Consider the following 20,327-nt stretch of genomic DNA (forward strand, 5'->3'; position numbering starts at 1 on the left):
GATTCCCTTCACCAAGCAGCTGACCCGCCTCTGGAAGTGCTGTGAGAGGGACCTACAACTTAAACATGTATTTGGGTCACACCTTTTGGCAGTATCTACCAGACCATACGTAAGAGATTTTGTGTAAAGAGAACATGCTAAAAGAAAATGTTTCTTGTAACTTTTAAGCTCCAAAAAGTTGACTTTGAACTAAGTTTTAGGAAGCACTGTTTCCATAAAGGACACTTGATGCTGGCCTTATTTTTGAGCATAGCGGGTAGGGCATTTGCCTTGTATGCGGCCAACCTGGGTTCGATTCCTTTGTCCCTCTCGGAGAGCCCAGCAAGCTACCGAGAGTATTCTGCCCGCACAGCAGAGCATGGCAAGCTCTCTGTGGTGTATTCAATATGCCAAAAACAGTAACAACAAGTCTCACAATGGAGACATTACTGGAGCAAATCGATGAATGGGAAGATGGTGTCACAGTGCTACAGAGTCTCAGCTCACCTGGCAGAGAGCCTGACAAAGAACTTGGGTGAGGCACATAACCCAGGGGCACAGAAGCTGGTCCATGAACTACATAGTCATTAGTCATGGTTTCCCCATCTCCTTTCATACGTGGACACAACATCCTCTGGCAGATAAAGTATATGGTTCCAGACACCAAAATGGTGATAATCACTCCAATAACTGAACCGACTGTATTGGTGGCCTGTGGTGCTGGCTCCTCCGTTGGATCTAAGAGAAAATGTAGGACAGTCACATAACAGAACATTTTCATAGAAAAGCAGAAAATAATCGACATTTGGGATTTGTTTTAATTTAATTTTTGGGCTACACTCTGGGGTGCTCGATGGGTACTCTCACCTCTGTGCTGGTGGAGATGGGGAACAAGAGGCACTCCTTGCAGTCAGTGCCTGGGATACCTTGTGATGTTGGGGTTTAACCTGAGTCTGTCTCCAAATGCAAAGCACACCCTCAGATCTTTGAGCCATTTCTCAGCTCAGAAAATTCAAAACAAATAAAAAGAGGAACTCTATCAGACTGTAAAGCAACGGAAGAAAAATCCAAAAATTTTCATTTTTATAAACTCATCTGTGCCCCAGATTATATGAATAAATAGAATTATTAGGAATAAAAATGAATTATTCCTAAAGAAATGCACTGGGAAATATTACCATAAATGAACAGAAAAAAAGGATGCTGAGTGAATTACAGATTTAAGCACTATCAAGCCTTAAATCACTAAAAAAGCAATTTTATTTATAACCTCATAAAAGCCAACCAGGTTATTTTGGGATTTCACTTAAAATTTGAGGGCTAATGGAGAAATGTCCCAGGGATGTTAAGGAATATGCTTTGTGTACAGCCAACCCCAGCTCAATCCCTGGCATGACATGGGCCCCAGAGCCAGTCACGCAGTCTTCGTGAGACCTGGCAGCACAGGGCTTGTGCGTTATACAGCGCCACTGGACCCAGCTGGTCAAGAATTGCTTGGAGTGCATTCAACCCCAGAAAAAAATTATTCTGGCAGTCTCATTTGCACGTAGAATTCCAATGCACCTGTTTTGTGTGCTTTTGAGCAGTTGCCTTTGCTTAGGATGCAGTTCCTCCATTAACTTGCCAACACCATTAGCACTAATATCCAATGTCTGTTGAGGGGAAGGGTGCTCAAACATGTAAGACATGTCTTCCATCACTGTGCTACACATACAGGCCGTGGATACCCAATCTTATGAACATTTTCTAATAAATCTCCCTTTATAAAACCCGTCTTCATTCCTAAAGATTTTACCACTCTCCCCTTTGAGTTTCTGCTTGTATACTTCTCTACGATAAGACATTGCTTCCATTTACCACAATGCTTTATACAGGCTGTATGTATTATATATACCAAATCAGTTAATACGCATAATTATTTTAATATTCTTAAATCATAGAGATTGTTGAAATCTTACTTCGACAAGTATAGTACAGGTACTATGCCCTCACAGATATCAGGTGTTGAGGAAATGAACAGATACTAAATAAAAGTTGTAACAAGCATACCCCCTCTCTCCTGTGCAATAACAGGTAAAAGTCAGTCAGGAAGATTAAAAAAATGTTTAAACTAGTTCTATCTTAAACTTCATTACACCAGTTTTGAGATGGCAGATTTGGCTTATGATGAATTCTACTCACAATTAAGTTCATTAATTTGGAGTATATTTTATGTTAGAAAGTGGTCAAGAGTTACAGGCTGGCTATTATATCCTAGGGTTTCTAAGCCTAGGGGCTGATGTGAACTCAAGTCATTTCTAAGATCCTCAAGACACTGAGACACTTTCTTGTCAAGAAAAACATGACACTGGTAAATAAGAACTTATGTTCAGAAATTCCCCCCCCCTACCCCCCAAAAAAGATCTCACTTTAAGCTCTTAAATTTAGGCTACTGATTGATTTCCACATTGAGATTTTCTGAACTTTAATTTGGTCAAACTGTGTTTTTTCCCTAAAGCTCTACTACATGTTTACATAAAGATGTTCACGTATAATACTGAAAAAAAGTTTTTTTTATAATGCAAAGTTGCAATACTTACAACAATCCAGCTCATCTGATTTGTCACTGCAATCCACATTATGATCACATTTCTTGTGCTTTCCAATGCACTGACCATTGGCACAGCGGAACTGATCAATTAAACAAAGTACTGGGAGGGAAACACAAATAATTTTCTTGTTGTTTCTATTATCCAACATGGGCAAGAGTCAAAAAATACTTTCTGGTATGAATTTTATATACATTAAAAAATTATTCTCTGGGGATTTCCATTGGTAGGAAAAAAAGAGTAGGACAAAGAATCCATGCAGAAAATTCCCTGTTTTGTTCTTTATCTGAACAGTATCTTTTATAAATAATTCTATTAAGAATGTAAGATGCCAGGGCTGAAGCGACAGTACGGCAGGGAGGGAGTTTGCCTTGTACACGGCCAACAGGGTTGGATCGATGGCACCTCACACGGACCTGTGAGCCTGCCAGGAGTAATTCCTGAGCAGAGCCAATGGTAAGCTCTGAGCACTGCCAGGTGTGGCCAACCACCGCCCACTTCCAAATTCTATGTGCATTTCTAGACACTAAAGAATACGTAGAAAAATTTGTTTGCTTCCCCCTTAAACTATGGCAAAACTTCACTGTTTCACTGTTTTCCTGTGGCTCATCGATTTGCTCGAGCAGGCACCAGTAATGTCTCTATTGTGAGACTTCTTGTTACTGTTTTTGGCACATCAAATACGCCATGGGTAGCTTGCTAGATTCTGCCGTGTGGGCAAGATACTCTCAGTATAGTCAAAATTACCTGACATACTCTTAAATAGTCAAAATTACCTGACATACCCCAAATTTACCACTGAGCCAAAGCAAGACTCTAAGTTTCAAAAACTGTAGTGGATAATGTATAATACAAGCAGGTTCTAGAACACTGCATACCTTCACAGTTCTTCTCATCTGATTTATCTTGGCAGTTGGCATCTCCATTGCATCGAAGGGCACCGTCAACACACTGCCCACTGGCGCACTGGAACTGGGACTCTGAGCACACGGGACAATTGAGCTCATCGCTGTGGTCCTCACATTCAGTAAACCCGTCACACCGCCAGGCCACAGGAATACAGTCGATTTCCCCCGTGAAACAAGTGAACTGCTGTGGAGAACACGTTGGGGGTTCTTCGAATAAACAAGGGGAAGGGGAGTGACAAAAACAGAATAGTCACACAGAGGTACGAACACACCCACGTGATGTTCACACAATAACAAACATAAAACAGTTTAAAACAGATGTTTGTAAAACTAATGAGAAATACAATGAGCATTTCATTCACGTCACTGACAGAATGGACAGGGCCTTTCAATATCTGTAAAGAGTAAAATGTGGGGCCGGAGCGATAGCACAGCGGGTAGAGCGTTTGCCTTGCACGTGGCCGACCCGGGTTCGATCCCCGGCGTCCCATATGGTCCCCCAAGCACCGCCAGGAGTAATTCCTGAGTGCAAAGCCAGGAGTAACCCCTGAGCGTCGCTGGGTGTGACCCAAAAAGCAAAAAAAAAAAAAAAAAAGAGTAAAATGTATTTCACGTAATCACTATCACAATACAAAACTGTGAATTTTTCCCATTTGTGCCAAATGCTTAGTTTTTTCTTAAATGCCATGATTTATTTAGAGTTAAACATTGGTGGTGGAATATGTGCACTGGTGAAGGGATGGGTGTTTGAGCATTGTATAACTGAGACTTAAACCTGAAAGCTTTGTTAACTTTCCACATGGTGAATCAATAAAAGAATTAAAAAAAAAAAATTAATCACTGACAACCTTGCTAGTGATTAATTCACTAATAAACCAATTCCTTAATTTTGTCCCCACTGGCAATTGTCATCCACCCTGATTATCAGCATGGAGATACATCTGAGACTTAACTGCCAATGCAGACTAGTTGGGAAACTAAGAGATCTTAGCTCCTTGCAGAGTAGCTGTCACTACCAAAGAAGCAGTTTAAACTCATTACATTTAAGTATGTTCTCTAGGCTATAGTGGCTGCCATCCTAGACAGAATAGTTACAGAGCATATCCATTTCATGGAAGTAAAGCCAAACAATACTGCACTAGCTCCTAGGACAGCTTTCTAGTTTAGGGTATTTTAAATTGTTTGAAATACATTGGTGGTACTATTTTATAATATCTCTTTCCCTTTTAAAAATTATAATTTTAAACTTGGATAGGATTGATGACTCAAGGGCCAAAGTGTATGCTTTGCACTGAGAGCCCTAGGTTCAATCCATGACACTGTATGGTTCCCTAAGCATCACAAGATGTTGCCCAAAAAAGAAACTGAGGCTCAGAGGGGGAGATAGTAAGCCCACAGAGGCAGACAGGCTTGGTGAAAGGAATCCAGGACATGAAAACAAATGGCCAGATTTCTATGATGTGTCAAAGTCATGGTTAAGGCTTGTGTCCTGAATTAGGACAATCCAATTGTCAATCTTTCTGTTCCTTCCTGGAAACTGGGGATAATAATAATGATGATGATGTTGCTGCTGCTGCTACTGCTAAGCTCATGGAATTTCCGAAAACCTCACTAGCATTCTATAAACAATGAAATACTATGCAGCCACCAGGAAAAATAAAGTCATGAAATTTGCTTATAAAAGGATAGACATGGAGAGCATTATGCTGAGTGAAATGAGTCAGAGAGGGAAAGACAAAGAATGATAGCACTTATTTGTGGGACATAAAAAACACAGTATAAGACTATTACCCAAGGACAACAGAAACGAGGACCAGAAGGACTGGCCCATGGTTGAAGTTTGTCTCTGGTCTGGGGCAGAGGTTTTAGGGAGGCAGTTAAAGAGGGAAGGAGGGAGACAGAGAGAGAGAACCTGACATAGAGACAGACTGGGGACTGGGAAGTAGAACGAGGGAAACTGGGGACACTGGTGGTGGGAAATGTGTACTGGTGAAGGGACACTAGAATGTTCACTGTCACTGTCATCCTGTTGCTCATCGATTTGCTAGAGCAGGCACCAGTAACATCTCCATTGTGAGACTTGTTGTTATTGTTTTTGGCATATTGAATATGCCATGAGTAGTTTGCCAGGCTCTGCCGTGCAGTAGCTTGCCGGGCTATCCAAGAGGGATGGAGGAATCGAACCTGGGTCAGCTGTGTGCAAGGCAAATGCCTATCCGCTGTGCTATCGTTCCAGCCCACCAAAATCCAATCATGAACAATTTTGGAACTGTGTATCTCACAATGATTTAATTAAAAAAAAAAAAAAAAACCCTGTAGTCCTGTATTGGCTCACAAGCCATCCTTAAGTCTTTGGCATTATTATTCTAATTCAGCCTACTCCTTAGTCATACAAGCTGTATGACCTTGGACATGTTATTTAACTTCTTTGACACTGCTACCTATTGTTCAAAAAGGAAAAAACATAAAACCCCTTCCCCCTGCCCTATCTCACTGAACTTTTCAGGAGGACCTGATAAGCTTATAAAATGTTGGTTAGTTTTATATCAGCTTTTTTATGATCAGGATGTTTAGTAATTATATAAATTCAGTTATTTATGAATAATTTCCCTATCATTAGAAGTTTTTAATTTTTTTTGTTTTAGGGCCACATCCACCAGTTACTCCTGGTGGGCTAAAGGACCAAATAGGTACCAGAGATTAAACACGATAGGCCACACTGAAGGTAAGTGTCCTACCTACTGTATTATCTGGCTCCAATAAGTTAGTTTTTAATTCTAAAAAATTTTAATTGTTTTTATTTTCTGCCAACGTAAGAAACACTATAAAGAGTATTTCTCCCCTAGCTGAATTGAATTACAGTAATTCCCAAGAGGAACACAACAGCTAGGGAAATGAGCATTATTACAGAAGTTAATGCTACTATACAATGCCTTAACAAATGAATATATCAATTTGTTATGTCTTCATGAGACTGAACCAAATTTGCTGAAAAATTATCATCAATTTATGTTTAAAATAATGTTTTTGCTATACAAATAAAAAACCAACAGAGAACAGCTAATGTATTAAAACAAAAAAAAAAATACTGCTTTCATCACTGGAAATATTTCCAAAAATAATAAATGACCAAAACCTAGAATTCAGTGATTATAAGGAGCAGAATAAGCTCATTTTATAATTACTTGGGTTTTGGGGGGGGGGCACACCTAGTGATGCTGAGGGGTTGCTCTCAGCTCTGAACTCATGAATCACTCTTGGCGGTGCTCTGGGGACCACATGGAATGCTGTGGGTTGAACCAGGTTGGCAGGGTACAAGGCAGGCACCTTACTCACTGTATTCTTTCTCTGGCTCCTCATCCTGGATATTTTTTTTTCTTTTTGGGTCATACCCAGCAATGCTCAGGGATTATTCCTGGCTCTGCATTCAGAAATTACTCCTGGCAGTGCTTGGGGGACCATATGGGATGCCGGGGATTAAACTCTGGTCAGCACTACCCACTGTACTATCATTCTGGTCCCTCATTCTGGATTTAATTTCTTCTTTTTGGGGGTGGGGGCCACAACTGATGGTTTCTCAGGAGACCATATGTAGTGCTTGGAATCAAACCCTGATCAGCTGAGTATAAGAGAAAGTCCTACCTGCTGTACTATCTCTCTGACCTCTCATAATCTTTAAACATCTACTTTATTATGTCTTTTATAATGCATTCGTTTACAGGAAATTTCCCCCCTAATTTTCCTCATAGATCCAAAAATCAGAACATATCACATCACAATTTACTCTTAAAATAATTCAAATGTAGATGAATAAAAAACAAGTGACCAACCAAGAAAAGAACAATTATACTGCCAGTTCAGACAATAAGTTGTGTTAAGTGACACTTAGATCTGAACAAGTAAATTACATACATACCTCCACATGATAACTCATCTTGCAGCAGAACTAAATGCATGGGGCAAGAGCACCTGGTCGTACCATCTCCTTTCACAAGACAGATATGTGAGCAGCCACCATTATCCTGAGCACAAGGATGTTGTCCTGCAAAGAAACAGAACAAGGACAGAAAATGAAGGCCAGTCTAGACAATAACCAACCCTGATGGACTATCAAGGAAACCGCGGTACGTTAGCAGCTGTGGTACAGTCATTAAGATTCAAGGGTGGCAATTGCTCTGAGGTGCTTCTGGTCAAGACATGGTCTTTTCTTTTGGGGGACCACAGCTGGCTGTGCTCTGGGTTTACTCTCAGCTCTGCACTCAGGGCTAACTCCTGGAAGGACTTCAAATATGTGGTCACAGGGATTGAACACAAGTTGACTGTGTGCAAGGCAAGCGTACTACCTACTGTACTAGTTATTCCTCCAGTCCCAGATCACATATATATATTCTAATAAAAAAAAATAGGCCAAGGTGATATAAGCCACTTTCAAAACTTTTCAGTAACAAAATATTTATGATTACTTTTCGAAGTTGAGAATTAAAAAGTGCATTCGAGTGACTGGAGCAGTACAGCGGGGAGGGCACTTGTCTTGCATGTGCCAGACCCAGGTTCGATCCTTGGTATCCCATATGGTCCTTTGAGCGCTGCCAGGAGTAACAGTTGAGTGCAGAGCCAGGAGTGACCCTTGAGTCATTGCCAGATATGAAGATGTGAACCCCTCCCCAAATTAAAAATAAAAAATTTATTCAAGAAGGAAAAAATTGCACTTATTAAGAACAGTCTTTTCTAAGGTTATATACTTTTCAGGGGGATTTTGGGCAACACCTACAGACCCAGCTGTGCTCAGAGATCACTCCTGAGGGGATTCAGGTGACTACATGCAGTGTTTAAATAGAATTTGTATTAATAAGCACTTGCTTCTGTAAGTTTATATTAACGCAGTACTACTATTGTATGTATAGAAACTGGAGGGACAAGGTGCTGGCCTTGTACGCGGCAGACCTGGGTTTGATTCCTGGCACCCCTGAGGGTCTCCCAAGCCCTGAACACTGCCAGGTGTGGCCCAAACAGCTACATAAATAAAATAAAATAAATTACATGTATAGGAAAAGGTCTATCCACCTAATTTTTAATTTAAACCTGCTTATACAAATTAAATAAATTATTTCATGGTAACTATATTCATCATCAGATAATCTTTCCGTTCATTCAAACCATGAAGGTCTGTAATAGAAATACACAAATTAGGGCTCGGAGACAGGTCAAGGAGCCAAGCATATGCTTCACGTGCAGGACGCCAGGGCTCTGATCCCAGTACCCCCACCCCCAGAGCACCACCGAGAGTGGCACCTTGTTCCCCTCAAAGGGAATAGATACTTGAGCCAATTTCTCTGGGGGTGAGGTGCTGTTCTGGGGCCACACCTGACAATGCTCTGGAGTTGTCCCCTTACCAAATATATTTTAAGGAGCTAATGGAAAGGAAAAGAGTTGACAAACAGATTATTTGTAGTACCAGGAAAATGAACAAGGGATTACTTTCCCCTACTTGAGTTTGAAACAAAGCTTTAAAAATAATTAAATTTAAAAAAATGGCAAACTAAAAAGCACACAAAAATCTTGAAGACAGAGGTAAGAAGGACAAAGGCCCACAAGTTGGTCCGTTTCATCTGCAGTCCTCGCCACAGCTCTGCGCCCCGCAGCCAGCAGGCCCCTGTGGTACTCACGGTACTCCTGCAGGTTCAGCTCCTTCACGGCGTGGATGTCACTCAGCTGAGCAATTCGAGCCTGGACTTTGGTTCTACTCTCCCGGCCTGTCATGTCAATTTTTTCGATCATTTGCTGCTGTTTATCAATCCAGTACAGCCAATTTTCAAACACAGTCAGCCCCACAGGCTGCAAGATATTGGAGTCCTCTAATACTATACGGTTGGCACCTGAGGAAGGAAAACAGTGAACTGAAATGATTCATGTGGCTGGCAATTAGCAACTATTTAATAATATCAGCTACATCCTAGAAGTACTGAAGAGGAAATGTGATATTTTCTACCTTATGAACTAAAAAAAAGAGAGAGAAGGACATACCAGAACACATAACAGAAATTCAGTGGCAATCAAAAGCCAAAAAGTGCCCAAAACACATCATGTATTTTAAGTTCATAGAAAAGAACTTGGAACAGTTTTCAAATATTCCTTTATATAACATCCCATCTCTCAAACTAAGTTTCATAAATAAAACTCTAAAATATAAAACAGATGTAAACAGTCTTGTTTAGGATCGAGGTGCTTGTCTTGCAGGAGGCTGCACCCAGTTTGATCCCATGCACTGTACAGGGTCTCCTGAGCACTGCCAGGAATAATTTCTGTGCACGACCAGGTGTGGCCCAAACCCCTCCTCCACAAAATGGTATTTTCTGGGGCAAGAGGGTCTGTACAGGAATTAAGTTACACTTGCCCTGCATGTGGCTGACCACAATTCGATCCCTGGCACCACATGGCCCCACAAATACTACCAGGAGTGATCCCTAGGTAGAGAGCAGGAGTCAAACACTGTGGGATATGCCCCACATCCCCTACCCCCCAGTACTGTTCTGGATGAAGCTAAGTGGTGAGCCCAGAACTCATGGCCTCCCAAACGTGCTGTGTACCTCTGTGGCAAATGCTCCACCCGACTACACAGGAAAATCAACCGACTCAGAGGCTGCCTAGTTCAAGTCTCACCTGTTAAGAGTTTCATACATAGAGCCATCTAGACTCTGAGGAGCCAATATATTAATTGTACTATCAAGCTATAAAAGAGATCTTACATATATGTATGTAAGTGTCATTTCCCCCTTGTTCAAGAAAAATACATTACCCCTTCTTAAAAGTAGTCCTTAAATTATCTATAAAACATTTTTGTGGTTCATAAATAATGAGTTCAACCAACAAGAAATAATAGTTTAAAAAGAAGTATCAAGACATAGAGTTATTGACTTCAATGGTGTCTTCAATGATCTGAGACCTAACTGGCAAAGAAAACAAAAGCAAAAATAAACAAAACTACATGAACATGAACCAAAATATTTCTCCACTGTGGAAGAAATAATAGCTAAAATAAGAATATTCTTGTAAGGGAGAGAATGTTTACACACCATAATTCTGAAAAAGGACAATTTCGAAGAATTAAAGCATAAACAACCTCATTTAAAAAGGGGCGGAGGGGAGAGGGAGGAACTAAATAGACACTTCCTAGATCAACAGGCATATTTAAAAAAGTGCTCTACATCTCTTATCAGGGAGACTGCAAATCAAAACAACAAAGAGTGTCACACCATTGCACAACCATGAGTATGGCCTATTCCAACAGTGCTGAGGAAATGTTATGGAAAAGGACCCCTCACTCAGCTGGAAGGCTGGTATATGGTTCAGTCTCTCTGGGAAACAGTAAGAAAACTTCTCAAACAATTAAAACTCCTTATGACCCAACAATTCTACACCAGGATATCTACTCCAAGAACACAAACACATTAATTATATGCATACCTACATCACTGTAGCACTGTTTAAAACCGTCAAGATCTGGACACAATCCAAATGTTCAACAACACATGAGTGAATAAATTAGTCTATATACACAATGCAATTCTACTCTGTTATAAGAAAAGATAAGATCTTGCCCTTTGCTACAATTTGAATGCAAATAAAAATATGAAGAAAAATAAGAATGAGAAGGACAAATGTCAGATTATTTCGCTCATATGAGGTATACAGATAAACAAAGTGAGGGACAAAGACAGTGTCCAATGAAAATAAATCTTGGACTGTGACAACAAAACTGAGTTACTAAACTGAGAATGGGGGAAGATCTGGATAACAGGGGTGCGAGGAGAAAGGCGGAAGAGAGCAACGTACAGTGGAGGAAGATACTGGAAACTTATTATTGGTAGTAAAGGCATGGTGTTGTACATCAAAAGCATAACCAGTATCTCTACTGTAACCATGTTATCTCAATGAATTCTATTGGTTTGGGAAGCCACACCTGGTGATACTCAGGAGTTACTCCTAGCTCTGTATTGAGGAATCTCTACTGGCAGTTCTGAACGATCATATGGGATGCCAGGGACTGAACCTGGTCAATCACCTGCAAGGCAAGCATCTTATTCGCTGTACTACTTCTGTGGTCCCAGATAAAAATGCATTTTAAAAAAACAAAGAAAACATCAGTTTATACTTGGAAATATCGTGAAAAGTTCCATGAAGGAAACAAGCATAAAGCAAAATTTAAATAAATGGAGCAAACTGGGGAGATATTAAATGAAAAGGCACATCTCTCAAGCTATATTGCACATTTTTCAAGAAAAATACAAATATATATATCCATATTTCTTGAAAGTGAGTGTTTATATATATGTATTTTTATATACATATAAGCATACATAAATAGTAGGAACTTCGGGAGGTATTTCTTTTTTCTTTTCTTTTTGCTTTTTGGGTCATACCCAGCAATGCTCTGGGGTTACTCCTGGCTCTGCACTCAGGAATCACTCCTGGCTGTCCTTCGAGAACCATATGGGATGTCGGGGCTTGAACCCAGGTCAGCTGTGTGCAAGGCAAGCGTCCTACCCACTGTACTACCCCTCCAGCCTGGGAGGTATTTCTTGTATTAGTAAATAAAATTTTATATAACTGCAGTATAATATAATTACATAATATATAGTATCTACATGATAGTTTTCAAGTTTAAACAAAATTAGATTGTGGGGAGGAATGCTTCTCCAGTCTGGGCCTACCTACTCTTGGCAATACAGAGCAAATGGGACCAGACGGCTAAATGCTAGGGGCCAGGGACATGGTCATACTCAGGGATCACCAAGGCCACACTCCATAGTGCTTGAGGGCCCTCAGGATATGTCCAGCAATGTTGGGTGGGGGCACATGGTGTGACCCAAGGTTGGACACATGCAAAACATGCACCCTAACCCCTGGGCTATCACCATGCCCTAGATCTTAATAAACATTATTATGCAACTGAACTGTAAAAATGTCGGGGCTGGAGTGATAGCACACCAGGTAGGGCGTTTGCCTTGCACGTGGCCGACCCGGGTTCGAATCCCAGCATCCCATATGGTCCCCTGAGCACCGCCAGGAGTAATTCCTGAGTGCAAAGCCAGGAGTAACCCCTGTGCATTGCCAGGGTGTGACCCAAAAAGCAAAAAAACAAAAAACAACAACAACAAAAAAACTGTAAAAATGTCCTTCTGTATCAGATCTACCTGGTTTAAAAAAATAGTTGTAGGGGTCAGAGAGATAGTACAGTAAGATAAGGCACTTGGCCTTGCATGCAAGTGACTACTAGGGTTTTGATCCCCAGCACCATCAGGAGTGATCCAAGAGCACAGAGCCAGGAGTAAGCCCTGAGCTGAGTTGGGTGTGGTCCCAAACAAAAAACAAAAAGAAATCTTTAATATTTGATAGGTATTTCTTTGAGATAGAATACTACAAGTAATGCTCAGCAAGTACTCTTGCATTATTATGTCAGTAATTCTACATGACAGCAATCTAAAAGTAAAAGTTATCAGAAAATTGTCCTTAAAAAAGACCTAACAATTTCCACTGCCACCAAAGTGCCTCCTGTTTTCTATCAATCTGGCCAAATGCTGAATATAAGTAACTTTAACAGTTTTTCTGTCTCCTCTTGACATAGTGTCCATTTTAAATTCATATTCCAGATCTTTAGTAAGAACATCAGAAACTGGAAGAGAAAATAACCAGGACTGCAGAGATATGAGAGAGTAAAAGCATATTGAAACATATCACTGACGTGATCAGATGTAAATACCAAGAGTGTAAAGAACGTTTGAGTGTAACTGTGCATTTGTGAACAACTTAAGTTTGTCCAAGTAAACTTTCTTCCCTCCCATTATGAAACTAATCTGGAAGATACTTTAGTACAATAGTGACATGAGTAGAAATAATGTCTCAGAAAAGAATACAAACTTTAATGGAGGAAAAATCTGCAGGTTTTTTTTCTTTCCCTTTTTGGGTCACACTGGCAATGCACAGGGGTTACTACTCCTGGCTCTGTACTCAGAATTACTCCTGGTGGTGCTCAGGGGACCATATGGGATGCTGGGAATTGAACCCGGGTCGGCCGCATGCAAGACAACCGCCCCACCAGCCGTGCTATCATTCCAGCCCCCTCTGCAGGTATTTTCTGTAGACTACAATTCAGGCCAAAATAGGAGACAACATGAATTAGAGAAGAACTAGGAAAGGAAAAGACACACTAGAAATATGTTACTCACAGAGAGAGCCCCAGTTAGGAAACTGGCAAGTAATTCGGTAAGATATAGTAATCCTATTGATAGAAAATGTAGTTCCCAACTAACATGATGCTACTTTTCAAGAACAAAACCACAGAGAAAACAGGTACAAATACATGGCTGGGGGCCGACAGCTCCAAGGGTTGAGTACACACACTGAGCGGCGAGTCTGATTCTAGGTGCACCCGTCCAGAACACTGAGTCAGAAGCAACCCCTGAACACTGCTGAGTATGACCAAAAAACAAAAACCCCAAAACAAGAGAATTATAATACAGTGAAAGAAAAGACAAATGCTGTGTCAGAGATAGTTCAAGGGGCTGAGCATAAACAGAGCGTGGGCTGCATGCATGAGGCCCTGGTACAAACCCCAGCACTGCATGGCTGCATGGCCCCGGAGCAATGCCAGCTATGCTCGAAACAACAACAAAAGCACAAGTCTTACTGACAAATTATTTCAAAAGCTCAAATCAGAATAAAGAAACATGTCTTGCATACCTGAAAGATCACTGCTTTCAATTCGTCGAAGGTCCGAATCAGCCCAAAAGAGCTTGCCCAATCTGCTATCAAGGGCTAAAGCAATTGGTTTACTTAGACCACTGAAAAAGAGGACCTCACGTTCTGTTCCATCCAAAGCAGCTCGTTCAATTTTGGGTGACCTTTCCTGAAGATTAGTAAAATACATATACCTGGAGATAAAAGTAAATAGTAAGTTTACCAATTAAGAATCCACACAAAATGCGAATATTCTTCTTGAGACAAAAGGACGTGGGATAGTATTTTAAAATGTTTTACAGTTCACTTTGAGAAAGGCCGTGGGATGTTTACTGCTTTAATAGCATTAATGAAAGTACATCGATGTTCTTAGGGAGCTAACTTTCATGGATTAGTGGATTAAAAATTTCATGGATTAAAACATTAGACACATGCATGCCTATGCCTGTATGATAAGTTAAATCAAAGAGAAATAACCAGAGCAACACGGACACACAATTTCAAAAAATTCTTTCTCTAATTAATTCACCTCATGGATAAAAAATAAGTCGTATGAATAATTCGTTATATTAATGCCTATGGCCCTTTTTCCTATAACTTCTTGTTCTTGTTCTTCTTCTTATTATTATTATTTTGCTTTTTGGGTCACACCCGGCAATGCTCAGAGTTACTCCTGGCTCTCCACTCAGGAACTGCTCTTGGCGGTGTTCAGGGAACCACTTGGGATGGTGGGAATCAAACTCAGATCAGCCATGTGCAAGGCAAATAAATGCCCTGCCCACTGTACTATCACTCCAGCCCCACCTATAACTCTTTTAAAGTTAAGTCACATTCCATGTTCCATGATAAATTCCTTAGCATTCAGAGGCAAATACACAGTTTACTAAATGCAAAACTGTACCAAATGAAACAAAGTTTCTAACAGAAAGGAACTTACAGTCTAGTAGAAAAATACATGAGTGAGAAACAAGAAGAAGAGGTGGCAGGAAGGACTAATTAGACAGACACAGGTTTAGGATGTGGGTACTGGAAAGGGAGAAATCACATCTGGCTGGAAGGAAAGTAGGTCAAGGAAAACTTCATGGAGGATGAAGCAGTTCAGGTGGTCCTGAGGTATGAAGAATATTTAGAAAAAAAGGAGAATAAGGAATGAAATCCTACACAGTAAAATTGTAAAATCCGAGAAAGCACTGATAAATATATAAGACAGGATCAGCGAAGGTGGACAGAGTGTACTTTTCCACCAGAGCACTGCACACATAAGGTAAATAACTTACAGGCTGGAAAGGAAGGCCAGACGGTCTCAGAGGCAAGGAGCTTGGCACCGCTTCGGTGACTTACCCTTTCTCAGGATTCACCACAATGGCCCGAGGTCTGTCTTGGTCCCCTTTGAGCACCACTCCAATCGATCTCCCATCTAATCTTGTTACATTAATCACATTCGTAGCCTCACAAGTCCAGTAAATGTAGCGGCTATAAATATCAATGCTGAGATCATAGGGCTGGATTTCTAGGTTCTGATTTGGAACTGAGCTCACAACCACGGTAAAGCCCTAGGGAAAGAAAAAGACAGAAAATTGGACTCCATGGCATTCACTCCCAAGGCTTGTACTTCCGTGGCCACACTGCTGAGATGGTCAGATCTCAGAAAACATTTCTTACCAATTCATTTTTCCTAAAAAATTAATATTGTACTTAGTTATTAACAAGCATTTCAAAAATGTCCTGTTCTGTTGTTATGACACAGAGCTGAAGCTGATGCCATAATAACTGTTCAAAGAACCTGATCGTGTGCCGATTACAAATGGGAGCAAGGAAGTGGCAACTCAACTGTTTCCAGTAAAATGGACATAACTGCGGTTAAAATCCACACCCTAGAAATTATATTCAAACAGGAGCAATTTATTTTGTTGTTATGTTGTTATGTCTAATTGGATTTAACTGGAATCCAAAAGCAGAGAGAGGGATGCTGCAAAACATCCTACAACGTATATGTTTAGCTCCCTATCCAAAAAAAAAAAAAAAAAATCATCCAGCCCCAATCTGTCCATAGCACTTGGGTCAAGAAACTCTCCCTTGGGACCAAGAAATGGCTCACCGGGCTGAGGGCAGGCTTGCAGGGGGCAGGCTTGGTTTTCATCCTGGCACTGCATGGTACCCCAAGCACTGCCAGAAGGGCTCTGAACCCAGAGTGGGAGGAGCCCCCAAGCACTGCTGGGTGTGACCCAAAACCAAAAGAGCAGAAAAGAAAAAAGAAACTCTGCTCTAGAGACAACAATAATTAGCCAAAGCTGTAAATTATATCAATTAATCATGTTTTTTTTTCCTCTAATCTTCAGATCCAAAAAAAAATTTTTTTACAAGCCCAAGCAAAACCTGAAAGGCTTTGTCCATAGTTCTGAGCAAGTCATACTTCACCTTCTCAGAATCTCTAAGGGAGCATCTTCCTTACTGATAGTATCTCATTTATTTGGTGTGTCCTTGACAGTATAATTACAGCTATGATTAGTATCTACTAGTTATCACCCTAGTCTAAGATGCCTCTGTCATGTATCTCTATAACCTCATCTGTATGCACTTATCATCATTTGCATTTGCTGATTCCTCAGCAACCTGAAATCGTTATTGCCCGGCTCTTTTTCTATGAAAGAACTTATCAAAATTAATAACCTTGTCTCCCTAACTACATTCAAAAATCCAATATGCCACTATAGAATGACAAATATTAATAATAATCCCAGTTTTAAACTGCTAAGTCACAGAAAAAAAACAAGAATGAGTAATCACTGGGAAACCATGACCCTGTAACCATGAAAGTTTTGTTATATAATATTTATTAGCTAAGATTTATTTATCCCTGGGGGCTAGAGCAATAGCACAGTGGGCAGGGCGTTTGCCTTGCACTCGGCCAACCCGGGTTCGATTCCCAGCATCCCATATGGTCCCCCGAGCACTGCCAGGAGTAAAGTAATTCCTGAGTGCATGAGCCAGGAGGAACCCCTGTGCATCGCTGGGTGTGACACAAAAATAAAAAAAAAATTTATTTGCCCCTTCCCACGAATATAACCAAATACAATAACCAAAACAAAGAATAAACATATCTTGCAAGTTTTGTTTACATAAGAAAGATTAAAATTAACAATTAATTTATTTTTCTACTCCATGAGAATTCATCCAATGACCTGCCTTACAAATTTAGTGGGATTGTGGAAATCATCTGCCACATAGGTAGGGGGAGGGCGTGAGATGGGGGGATACTGGGGTTTTTGGTGGTGGAAAATGCGCACTGGTGAAGGGTAGGGTGTTTCAACATTGTATGACCGAGACTTAAACTGAAAACTTTGTAACTGCTCTCATGGTGTTTCAATTAAAAAAAAAATTAGTGAGATTGTGTATTTTCTATTCTCTGAAACTTTGAAATAATAGTTCAATAGCAGTATAATTACTGAGTCCCTACAACACAACAGGTAATGAGCTATGTCCTTTATAATCCTTCCCCCGACCCCCACCCCCGTTTTTGGATCACACCCAGCAATGCTCAGGGGTGTTACTCCTGGCTCTGTACTCAGGAATTACTCCTGGCAGTGCTGGGGGACCATATGGGATACTGGGAATTGAACCCGGGTTGGCCTCGTGCAAGGCAAACGCCTTACCCGCTGTGCTATCGCTCCAGCCCCTATAATCCTTTCTAGTAGAAAGTTCCTAAGAAGTCTCGAACAGAGCTGACATGAAGCAAGGACAATCTGATTTCTAAGCTCCCTGATGGAGTCCAACAGAATCATAAGACTAATTTATAAATAGATGGTTGTAGTGAAAAAGTCATTACCAATATATTGGCATAATTACCTAACATAATTTTCATTGTGACAGCATTTTAAAAAAATTATTTACTCTTAGATCATTAAAAGGAAAAAGAGCTGCTGGGTCAAAAATTTGTTTCTAGTCATAAGAAAATAATTTTGAACTGAGTCCTTAAAATACCTGGCCACCATCTTCTTGTGCTTTTCGAATCACATTTTGCCGCGAGTCAATCCAATAGAGCTGCTTGTCCAGTGGGTCATAGTCAATGGCCCGAACATTCCGAAGACTGTGGATAGGAAGGATGATGTCAGGGCTTTGCTGTTCATCAATCACCATGCGGTTGATGGCACTTTTCTGACTGAAGAGTAAGAAGGTGGTTGGAGCTAGAAGAAAGAAGAGTAAATAGGAAACATAATCAGTCTACATCCTGTAGTACTCCGACACTGATCAGCCTCCTCTCTCATACAATGCAGATGTTGAGGACAAAACCTTCTGACATGCCCCAAAAATTTCCCTTCAAGGTTATATTGGTCAGCACAGTAGTAACCAACCCAGTTATGAATCTACCCAAGACATTGCTATCTAATCTCCTCCCCCCACCCCAATCTGGTCCACAGGAATAGCACAGATTCTCTAAGAACAAAATTCTAATCCGTATGTGTTAACACATGGCCTAAGTGATAACACATACATCTAAGTCTCCCAGGCCTGGGAGTTCAATCCCTGGCACTGCAAAGCACCCAAGCACTGCAGGGGGGGTGGGGGCTTGGTGCCTCCCAAGCACTATGAGGCTTGAGGGTCTTATAATCTAACAAGCATTTTTAGGTGTGCTCACCCCCAGCAATGTTGGGTGTAGTTCCTAAGGGGAAAAAAAAAAAGCAAAAACCCCCACTTCTTGTTTACGAAGTGAATAATTTTGCTCCTCTATAGACTATCCTCGGGAATGGCAGAGCTAGAACCTCCAGAAGTCATTTCTGTTCTCTATCTAGTCACTTGATCTTAAACGAGTCACTAAACCTCTCCAGGGTCAAAATTTGCTCAACTCCAACATAAGGCCACCATCTGATCCCATAAAGTAAATTGGCTGCTCTAAAAACTTTACAATGTAAGCAAAAAATATTTACATAGCTTCTTGCTTCACATGCAGAGGCCCCAAATTTGAGACCTAGTACTGCACCACTGGGTGTAGCCCTGGTGACTCCAAAACTGCGGGCCCAAGCATTGACACTTCAGGCCTGTGGAGCCAGGCTAAGTATCACCAGGAGTCACCCCTGGGCCCTCTGCACATCTTAGGAGAGTGCACCCAAAAGATTTAAGGGGTAAGATTGAGTATCAGTATAAGTTCATGCCTTCTATAGATGAGAACAGGCTTAGGGATTCCTTACACTAACCAAAAAAAAAAAAAAAGTAAGGCAGTATGTAGATGCAAAACAAAAGTAAGTTTTGAAATGTTGTATCTATTTTTGGGTCACACTAGGCAGAGCACCAGGAACTGTATGGGGAACTAGGGATCCAGCCTGGGTCAGCCACATGCAAGGTAGGTGCCCTCCTGCTCCAGTGATTCTACTGAAACTCTCCAATACCTGGAGACCCCTTACCCCACCCCACCCCTCTAACAACTCTCAGCAATTTTAGCACAGAACTCAGGCCTTAAGTAACGAAACATATCGCGGTAAGGTGGCTATCAAATTCCACCCTTCTTTTCCTAAAGACATTTGGGGGCATTAAAACTTTCTTCCCAATCAATTGCACTAATGCTCTAAACTGTAAATTATCTAACAAGATAAACATCACTTTTAAAACTTTAACTTATATACAAAATGACAAAAGACTGGTTCCAGAATTTTAGCTGTCAACTTTTCCTGCCTGGGAAGCAATTATTCAAACAGTATTTAGCTTTAACTCTTTAGTTACATCTTAGAGGGTATGTCTTTGAGTCAGGATTTTTTCGTTTGTTTGTTTTTGTTTTTGGATCACACCCGGAGATGCACAGGGGTTACTCCTGGCTCTGCACTCAGGAATTACTCCTGGCAGTGCTCAGGGGACCATTTGGGATACTGGGAATCAAACCCGGGTCAGCTGTGTGCAAAGCAAACGCCCTACCTGCTGTGCTACCGCTCCACCCCCTTTGAGTCAGTTTTAATCTTCAATAATATTCTACATTAGGCATAGATCTTGATGTACTAAAAATGTTAACTGAAACAAAGTCAAACGAGGTTTGAAATAAATGGTTGATTCAAAATCCTCATAAAAACCAGTAGTTTCAGTCAAAGGTCCCAATGTTTCTAAGAGGATGCTGATGTTTTAATTTATT

General features: G+C 40.8%; 1 protein-coding gene across 1 annotated transcript in view; it reads right to left on the bottom strand.

The window, feature by feature from the left end:
- LRP6 (LDL receptor related protein 6) overlaps positions 1 to 20,327 on the bottom strand; it is a 146,185-nt gene that overhangs the window by 11,224 nt on the left and 114,634 nt on the right. The window contains exons 13-20 of the mRNA XM_055118208.1: positions 18,194 to 18,396; positions 15,554 to 15,765; positions 14,216 to 14,406; positions 9,142 to 9,351; positions 7,392 to 7,517; positions 3,446 to 3,682; positions 2,559 to 2,669; positions 487 to 717 (exon numbers count right to left, since the gene is read on the bottom strand). Of these exons, the coding sequence (XP_054974183.1) occupies positions 487 to 717; positions 2,559 to 2,669; positions 3,446 to 3,682; positions 7,392 to 7,517; positions 9,142 to 9,351; positions 14,216 to 14,406; positions 15,554 to 15,765; positions 18,194 to 18,396 (1,521 nt within the window). The remainder of the gene's footprint in view (positions 1 to 486; positions 718 to 2,558; positions 2,670 to 3,445; positions 3,683 to 7,391; positions 7,518 to 9,141; positions 9,352 to 14,215; positions 14,407 to 15,553; positions 15,766 to 18,193; positions 18,397 to 20,327) is intronic.

This window comes from Sorex araneus, chromosome 10 (assembly GCF_027595985.1).
Source record: "Sorex araneus isolate mSorAra2 chromosome 10, mSorAra2.pri, whole genome shotgun sequence".
NCBI classification, from domain to species: domain Eukaryota; kingdom Metazoa; phylum Chordata; class Mammalia; order Eulipotyphla; family Soricidae; genus Sorex; species Sorex araneus.